Below are 9,979 nucleotides of genomic sequence, written 5' to 3' on the forward strand. Positions count from 1 at the left end.
AAAAGGAGGCTAGATAGATACCTTGCCAGGGTCGTTTGACCCCAGCATCCTTTCCTGCCCAGGGCAGGGGGTTGGACTTGATGATCTACTCAGGTCCCTTCCGACCCTACCAACTATGAAACTATTTATCAGTGGTTGATAGTAGAAAGCTCCAAAATCTAAGTTGGCAGTTCATGTTTTACACAGAGGTTTTTTCTTAGCTGAAAGTGTCTTTCTTACTCCTTTTTTCTCTCACATTCTTTTGTATATTTTCTTTTCCCCTGCCTTCTCCCCCCCCCCCCCCGTTTTCTTCAATGGCTATACTTCTGCCTGCTTCTAAATATTTCCTAACTTCAATTTAAAAAAAATGTTTGTTTTTTTTTATCTCGCATTGTGTTGGCTACACTAAGTAATAAGATAAGGGCAGCACACAATCATCTGTGTACTGGAGTGACTGGTGATATCTTAATGCTTCCTCCAGTATCAAACCTTAAAAGAAAAAGACTGAAAAAATAAATCTGCTGCAAAGGGGCTTACAGAGTGAATGATTTTAAAAGGATAAGACAGCACTCATTTTAAGATTCTGATGAATGTCCATTGTGTGTATATGAGTCCTGTGTCAGTAAAAAAAAATGATGATGTAGTTGTGTAAAACTTTTAATTTTGGGGAAATCAATATTTTTTATGTTGACCTGACAGTCTTTTACCAGCCCTTTCCTAGCATGCCAACAGAAAGCTATATGTACTGCATACTATTGTATATAGACATACTATGAGACTCCCTCTTCCAGACAGCCATTCCCCATATCATAGAGCTCTAACAGAGTCATAGTTTCATAGTTGTTAGGGGCTCAAAGGGACCTTACAGATCATCGGGTCCAGCCCCCTTGCACTTGGGCAGGAAAGAGTGTTGGGATCAGATGATCCCAGCAAAATCCACCAACATCTAAAGGCAAGATAATGTGTGTAGGTTCTGTTTCAGGCAGCATTTAATGGCCACTAATTTTGGGACCACCGCATGATGGGGTAAACAAAAATTAGAATATTAATAAATGGATAGACAAATTGTTATGACAACTGCAGTATGATGAAACTTTTAAAATACTATTTTGAATGTCTTTCTCTTGTGTCAGTGTCCATTCCACTTACCCAGAATATGGTTTAATTGTAGAATGAAAAAAATTATTATGCTGTGGGAGAAGAAGCTGAGATTGCCTGCATGACTGGATATGATCTCATTGGGTATCAGTTCCTTAGGTGTCTACCAGATCAAACCTGGATCCAGCAGCCCATTGAGTGCCAACGTAAGAAACTGGAGAACAGTTAGGCTTGGCAACAGGAACAAATATAGGAAATACAAATAGTTCAGGTTTTCCTAACAGAATCTGTTAGAAAGGCTTAAAAAGAAATTAATCCTTGTTTTATAAATGTTGGAAATGACCAAAGTCCTCTTGGGTTGTCAGATTTGTTCTTTTACAGTCTATCAGTTGTTCCAACTCTGGCCGCTGACAGACACTAAATTAAAAGCTCAATAAGATCTGATACATGATCCCAGCAGTTGTGTCTGCTGCCATGCCATACATGCTTGGCAAGAGGTACAGCTGTGGGATCGGGATCAGATCCCAATTGCACCCTATTGTCAGTGCCATGTAGTGGGAAATGACAAGCTTTGCTCCCCTGTGCTCCTGTGGCTGAGAGCCGTAGTCAGCTGATCTGGGCTTCCAGTCATGGGAACAGAGGGGAGCCAAAGGCTCTGTGGGAACTTTTGCACATGCTTTGGGGGTGGGGGGAGCCGCTCTAATTAAAGCACTACCGCATTTCCTGTATCAGCGTCCTGGTACTTAAAAATGGCAGCAGGGGCGCTTGACCTAAAGCTCGTTCAATGAGCTTTATTTCAAGTGCCCCCACCACCGTCTTTAAGTATGGAGACGCTGATACACAAGACATAGGAGACTGCTGGAGTGCAGCAATTGGCACCCTCCACCAGACTTGATTAATCAAGTCTGCTCTGATGCACTGGAATTCCAGCATGTTGGAGCAGTCTTCACACTCATGTATAGGTACCCTATGTGCTCCCATGGCTGGAAGCTCCTATCATCTAACTGGGGCTCCCAGCTGAAGGAGTCTATGGGACTCAAGCTTCCAGCTGAAGGAATGTACAGGAGGTAAGGCAGGCGTAGTCAAAATACAGCCTGTGGGCCGAATCTGGCCTGCCAACTGATTGGTTTCAGCCCACAGACAGGTTCCTGCCAGTTGATTGTATCTGGCCCATGGCTGTCCCTGTGGCACTCCACTTGGGGCTAAGCCTTGATTGCTCCTGCCCAGGGCAGCCTGAGCCATGCTCCTGTCCATGCCCACCCATGGCCCTGGTCTCAGCAAGCGTGCACAGCTTCCCAGCAGGGGTGCTCCCAGTGTGGCTGCAGCCTCCCACATACTGCTTGGCTCCCCCCACCTCCAGCAGCTCCTCCTGCCTCTGCTGCATTACTCCAGGCAGCAGATAGCATGGGGAAGTGATGGCAGCTATAGGGATGTGTGACAGGCACCACATGCCCAGCCAAGTTGAGGGGGAAGTGGCAGCTGGGCAGCTCCTGCCTTAGTGTGCAGGGCCTCCAGCTCCAGCTCCTGGCCACCTTCCACCCTCTCCAGCTGTCCAGTGTGTTGAGTGGAAAACTATACACTACTCAAAAAAATATAAATCAGGTCAAAACTTACTTTCTGATATAAGATTAAAATAAGTTATAGTAGATATTTGCTTTTTAGTATATGATTAGTTTTTAATCTATATATTATTAAAATGATATCTTTTGAAAGATTTTGTGTATGGCCCTCAACTCACCAAAACTCTGTAAGTGGCCTGCCAGCCAAAATAACTGTGCACCTCTGAGCTAAGGTCTCTGATTCACTGTCCTGGCTGGAAGCCCCAATCAGGCGATTGGGACTCCCAGCCTTGGTAGGACACAAGAGTCTTCAAGGGCTCTGGTGTGTTCCTAAGGTTGGGAGCGCTGGCCGTGCATTCATTTTAAGGCATAATGGGAACCAGCCACAAAGGGCATTTTTACACATGCAAGCACCACAGCATTTTGCCACTTAAAGAACTGCACATGACACGGTGCAGCACGTCAGCTCGCATGCGGAGCAAACTCAATTAATCAAGTTTGCTCTGAAGTGGCAGATCTTCAGCACATTGCGGAACCAAAAAGTATAAATGCCCGAAGTTATTACACATGTTTTGTGTGGCCACAGTACTTAAAACATGATTAACCAGTTAACCATGTCTTTAGTGTAACGTCTATCAGGGTCTGTATGATCTATAAGTAACACTATACTGTTAGGTTATGTAGAAAATACTTATCTTATATTTTCTAGAGCCTTTGCCAGTCTAAATTTAAATGTCGTTGACAATAGGCCTTATTTTTCATTTCCAGACTTATCTTAATAAGGCTTACATTTTTAATAATTATATTGAACAGAATTCTCAGGAATGGACAGATACATAAGGCAATATAATGTGAATATTTTTAAAGTGTGTTTGGGGGACAAATCTCCTTTTTTTCCATTAATTTTAACTGTATATGTGTGTCTAAACCATCCATGGTGCTTTATAAACCTCAACCATGAGGTCCTTGTTTAGATGTGATTACAACGTAATCTAATTTAAAAAGAATTGCTCTCTCATTGTTAAATTTAGGATTTCCAATGTTTTGCAAGAACCCAAAGCAACAACCTGGACTTGAATTTTAAGGTTGAACAGAGTGAACATTATGAATTTAAATTAAATATATATGAAATATTTCAACTGCCATTTACTTTAATTTTGACCTTTAATTTCATAGACAATTTGAAAATAAATCTGGCAAGTAGAATTTAATACCTGTAACATGTTGCAAAGAATGTCCTGTCAGGGGTCATTTTAAATTGTCAGTGCCAACATATGTCATATAACATTAGTAGAAAAATAGTATAATTTAATTATAAAATTAATAGAATTTCCATACAAGTCATTGATAGAGAAATATTTTATATATAGAATATTGCCACTTGAGTGAGTTGAAAAACTTTAAAAACTCAAACATGACAAAAATGTGCAACTTCATTTGCTTTATTTTCACAATAGATTTATAACTCACCCATTTATGACATGCTGTAAAGACCACGTTTATTACAACAACACAATATGTATTCAAATCTTATCTTTACTACAGCATTACTCTGCTCTAAGCCATCAGTATCCGATGTTGTTGCAATCTCCCCATTTAAACACGAATACAACATGGGTGAAACCATCCAGCTAAGATGCCCAGCTGGCTTTGTTATCACTGGACAAGCATATTACACTTGTGGGAAAGACCTGTCTTGGATCCCTCCTATTTTGAGAACACTTACCTGTGAAAAAGGTTAGTACCCTGTTAAGCAATTAATACATCCCTGGAAGCAACTAGTAAAAATGTATCTCAAAATGCATTGGAACTATAACTCTCTAACTGAATGTACTACAGTGAGTGTTGGGTGGTACATTTGAAGGCCAAGAAAGACGATCAAATTCATCTGTTATATTAATCTGATTAGACTTCCTGCATGAGAGAGTGCCACAGAATTTCATCCAGTAATCCTGTATTCATAGCATACCTTTGTTTAAAATAAACTCTACCAACTGAACACTGTGAAAGCAAAAGAGGTATAGCATTGAATGTTACCTGCATACTGCTGAAATTTTGGCATGGGTGCTCTTACCAACTTTCCCAGTAGTTTCATATAGTTTGATACACTCTTGTGGAACTCCACACAAGAGGCTTTGGACATGACAAAACAGTTGTCCATCATGAGCCTCTGGTTTAGACTTGAATGGAAGGAATTGGACCACTTCAGTTACTGTTAATCTTTGAAGTTTCTTAGAGAATGAGTAAGATACAAGTTATTGGAAGCTGGCAGTTGGCAATAAAGAACAGGTTTGGCTAGTTTCTTGATTTGTGTCCTTAGAAATTGAGATTCAAGGCTGCAGAATAGTTGGCATCATTAAATATTTTCAATAACATAAGCTGTCATGTTTTGTATGGGTCTGACTTGCCTTCCTCCTGTCCCTCCCTGCAGTAAATTATTTTGTCTCTCTGGTTACAGCCAAACTACTCATTTTGTTACTCAACAACTTTTTTGTCAACCAGTCCAGTTTTTTGCTGTTTTTTTAGCACTTTCCAACAGGGTTTTTTTTACTGACTTATTTCAGGCCATTTTCTTCCCCTCTCTTAAAAAGGAATTGCCTGTTTTTTAAGACAGGAAATGACAGTTTCCCTCACTAAAGAGAGAGGTTCTTTTACAAACAGCTCAGATCACATAGACTTTTTTCTTTATTAAAATAAGGAGCCTTGAACACCTTAATATTCAATGAATATAGCTTTACCCTTAGGTGTCATATGAAATAATACTTAACAGAGGATATTTTTTAAAAAAAGGAAAAAGTAAGATGTCTGATTATTATTTAAGTTATAGTCTTCATAGTTTCTAGGGTCAGAAGGGACCTGAGAAGATCATCTAGTCCGACCCCCTACCATGGCTTGAAAGTTAAGCTTTAGACTGGCTATCATGTTTCTACAAAAGAGGTAAAGAGTGATCTGCTTCATTTTGGAAAATGCCATGTGACAATTTATATTCAAAGAATGGGAGCCATACTATGCATTATCATTTCTTTCCATTCCAATGAAAATGCAGCACTTAATTGTGCATATGTCTCTTGCTGCACAGATGCTGCTGCAAAAGGTCTGGAAGTAAGTTTTTAATTAGCTGGATCCTAAAGGTATCCCTTTACTGGTGAGTTCAGTCTTCATCTTCATATTTTGTGTACTACAGTATTCAGAAGAGCTTGGGAGAGGGATACTACTACTCAGGTTGTGGAGCTCATACAAGGGACCCATCAGTACCAATATACAGTCCACAACTGCAACCTTTCCTGTTTGATATGAGGTTCACCATGGTTATCTAACCCAGGGATGGCTTGAGTATCTTGAGAAGAGTCTTTGAAACAACTCAGTACTTTTCCAAAATGTAAACCAAGCCCGAGGTAAACCTCACATTCACACTTCTCCAAACCTGAGCAGTGTAATCCACTTTCTTTGGGGAGTTACCTCCAAGCCATTTGATAGCACCTTGAATTAGCGCATAAATCTACCCCCACCTCTTTAGTGATGCAGACAAGTGAAAATATGTGACAGCTTCATCCTTTAATCTTGAATTGGCCATCTCAGAAACTGCCTAGGCCCTTTCCTGACAGCTAGGTTCTATTGGAATGCCCTTTGCCATCTGTCTCCAGGGCTGAACTACAACTTATAGCTAGCATGATGGGCTAGTTAAGGGGAAGGCCTTTCATTTCAGAACTTGTTCTATTTTACATTCTATACAAGTAAGAACTTGAGGAGGTTTGTGAGGATTTTTCATTTTAATTTCTGTAATTATCAGAATATTATTGTGATGAACACAATGCAAACATAATAACAAAAAAAATAGCCATAAAGACAAAAAAAAATCAGTTGGTAAGAGCATACAGCAGCAGGATTGGCATCATTTTTCATTTTTGGAAACTCTTTGAAATTCTGTCTTTTATGTAATGCACTTTCTGTTTGTATTTACATTTTTAATGTTGCTTCTAAATATTGAAATTATACCTGACTCCTTGGTAGAATAAGGATTAGACCCATTGCCTGCTGTCATGGGAAACTAGGCTAAAATCAAATAAATACTCTCTAGTTTTGACAGCAGCATTTTAAGATTCTGTTTATATATAATTTATTTATTTTTCAGATGAGCAAACTAAAGCTAGAGGTAATTGTAGCCCAGGACAAAAACAAGTTGGATCTCAATGTGTTTGCATGTCACCCTCAGAGGACTGTGGGTAAGTTATATACTTAACACAGCTATTTGATTAATGGAACAGTAGTTTACTGCGATCGTAAAACAGCACAGAACAATAAGAACAACCTTAGGATAATCATTATTTATACAGACTGAAATATAGCTACTGTGCCTGTAGCATTAGCAATAAGGTCCTCCAGTGGTCAGCATGTTAAAATGTAGTCTTTCCATTCCATGCTCTGGCACCTGGCACTAAAGACTTACTTTCCTTCCTTTCTTCCTTTTTCTTCTAATTTCACCTATTACAGACTTCTAAAAGTCCCACTCTCTAGTAGTCTTATTAACCTGAATTACATGTGTGAAATCTCACCAGTCCTGGTCATACTATTGTTATTATACCTCCATGTATTTGGGATTTCTATCCTTTCATTGAGTAAATATGAACACATTTTTTTCCACCTCAGAAGTAGTCATTTTCATAACCATATTCTCATTTCTGTTTTGTACCCTATGTAGCAGGGCACTGAGGTGCCTGCTACTGGTGGAGCAGCAAGTAAGGAGCCCAGCTGCGGGTTGCCACGGACCCCAGCCCCAGATAAGGGGTGGAGAGTTGGGGCCAGGCAGGGCTATGGCCACCTGAGCCTATCTGAGCACGAGAAGCCCCAGAGAAAGAGGGCAGTGCAAGAGGCCAGGTAAGGCTGAAGCCGCCTGAGCCTTGCTGTGGGTTTGAGACCCCGAGGAGGAGAGTGGGGGCCAGGCACGGCTATGGCCACCTGAGCCTACCTGAGTGCGAGAAGCCCCAGTGTGAGGGGGCAGCGTGAGAAGCCCCAGCCAAAGGGGGCAGTGATTGATGAGCGCCTCTGGGGCATGGTGGGAGATGAGGGGCTGCGGCTAAGACTGAACAACATCCGGTACATCTGGGAGGCTTGGGGCATGGTACAGGGGTGGTTGGAGTCACGCATAGCCCATAAGACTGGTGTGCCTGGAACCCCATTATAGGAGCAACACATGGGGTAGCAGGAGCACAGTGACCAAGAGGATGGAAAGGCAGGCTCCCTTTTAATGCACATACACACACACACACACATACACACATATATATAGTCTTTCCATCCTCTTGGTCACGGTGCTCCTGCTACCCCACGTGTTGCTCCTATAATGGGGTTCCAGGCACACCAGTCTTATATTCAGCTAAGCCTTTGGCCATTCCACTTTTTATCCCATCCTTGATGACTTGCTTAGTCTAGCTGGCATGTAAAACTAAAACTTTACACAACAGGTATTTGGTTACAAAAGATATTTACTCACTGCACCCATAATAAATGACTCTGAGCTTCACTGGTTTGGGTTTGGAATGAGCTACTTGTCCTCCCGTCCATATATAAATAAGATGATATACCATGGGCTTGTAAAGCCATCTGTAGGAAAAGATGAATGGGAATAAGGAGCCTCTAGAAAACATGAAACAGGAATTATAAATCAGAGGATGGTGTATCAAGTAAAGCACTACAGCTACGAAATGAAAAGATGGACTCTCTGGAACTGTACAGCACTGGAATACCCACAAAAAGCATTAAAATTAGCTCAAGATTCCAAGTAAGACAAAGAACCCTGTCCTTTACTTTTCTTCTTTTTTTAGGAAACATTGTTTACACAATATAGTGTGCAGTGGTCCCTAACTCTTCCAGGAAACATGCTGTTACCTTGGAGAAATTTGGTGTCTTTTCTGTTGTGAGATGATAACTATTAGAGGTGTGCAAAATGGGCCATATTCAATTTGGATTCAGATTTGGTCCAAATCGGAGACAGTGATTCTATTCGCTGATTTGGATCACTGTCCCAATTCGATTAGGCCGAATCTAAATCTAAAGATTCGATGCTGATTCTTTGAATCAGCAATTTGGCCACAGACACAGCTTTAAATGTTTTTTCTACATACCTTGAGGTACCAGGCATGAGTCTTGAATGCTGCGATGATGGGGTAGATGAAGCATCCCACAGGAGCATGGGGTGGGGGGCCCTTGCGTGCTTGGCAGTGAACCCAGAAGTAGAGCAGAAGTACTTTTGGTCCACCTCTGGGTCTGCCGCTGAGCATGCTGGGGGGGTGGGGAGCCATACCTCCCTGGCTCAGCAATCAGCTCCCAGGGGACCCAGGTACCCCCCACCCCAGACCCAGGTGGCACCAGTCTCCAAGCTGGGGGGGAGGCATGGGGGCGCCCCACATGCTCCCTGGCAGACCCGGAAGGGGGCCGGAAGTGCTTCTGGTCCACTTCTGTGTCTGCTGCTGAGCATGCTGGGGAATTCCCCCGTGCTCCTATGGGACTCTCCATCTGCTCCAGCATCTCGGCATTCAGGAACCACCTGGTACCGTGAGGTATGTAGAAAAAACATTTAAAGCTGCATCTATGTCTGAATCATTGAATCTATATGAATCACTCTGAATCGATTCAAAGACTTTTGATTCAATTCAGACAGATTAAAGGGTTTCCTGATTCAATTCAGATTTGGAGATTTAGCCACCAAATCGGGCCGAATCTTTCCCAATTGAATCGGTGACCAAAGCTTCACACCACGCTGGTAACTATGGATGTGTGTGCTTGCTGTAGTGTTTGGTGCATGGCTATTCTGACATGTAGGAGCACCTGCTAGTGCAGTAGATCTTGATTCAAACCTTGGTCTACCACAACCACTTTGTCAGGTTTGGGAAAATTATTCAGTCTCTCTGGGCATTTCTACACATGTGCTTTAATGTGCAAAAGCCTATTTTACTGCACAGTAGAGCACCATGGCAAAAACCATGCTAATACATTAATGCACAGTAAAATTAGGCTACTGTGCATTCAGTGTCAAAAAAAATATCCGCTCTTGCTACTGTACATTAGGGGAGGCGAATGCACACTTAGTTAGTACTAGGGCTGTGCAAAGCTTTGGGTGGTGATTTTGATTCAGAGGAGATTTGGCCTAATTCAGTGGCCAAATCTCCGAATCCAAATTGAATCAGGGGACAAATTTTTAAAGGTCCGAATCAATTCAAAGCTCTCCGAATCTCTGGCAAAGAGTCAGACTGCTCTGATGATTTGGGCAGTCCTTGGTGCAGCCACTCCATGCTGGTAGGTACTAGGAGTGGGGGAGAAGGGGCTGGGGGAGGGGACCATGGGGG

The 9,979-nt window shown here is 41.9% G+C and overlaps 1 protein-coding gene across 3 annotated transcripts in view; it reads left to right on the forward strand.

Moving 5' to 3' along the window:
• LOC109297861 (complement component C6-like) overlaps positions 1 to 9,979 on the forward strand; it is a 74,465-nt gene that overhangs the window by 31,204 nt on the left and 33,282 nt on the right. For 2 of the 3 annotated variants that reach the window (XM_019517916.1, XM_019517917.1), the window contains exons 14-16: positions 1,151 to 1,283; positions 4,182 to 4,373; positions 6,769 to 6,859. In XM_019517916.1, the coding sequence (XP_019373461.1) occupies positions 1,151 to 1,283; positions 4,182 to 4,373; positions 6,769 to 6,859 (416 nt within the window). Of the gene's footprint in view, positions 1 to 1,150; positions 1,284 to 4,181; positions 4,374 to 5,820; positions 6,016 to 6,768; positions 6,860 to 9,979 lie in introns of those variants that run through there. The other variant, XR_002097446.1, reaches the window with a different exon arrangement.

Source organism: Gavialis gangeticus, unplaced genomic scaffold, assembly GCF_001723915.1.
Source record: "Gavialis gangeticus isolate Ggan-Ray unplaced genomic scaffold, GavGan_comp1, whole genome shotgun sequence".
Lineage (NCBI taxonomy): Eukaryota > Metazoa > Chordata > Crocodylia > Gavialidae > Gavialis > Gavialis gangeticus.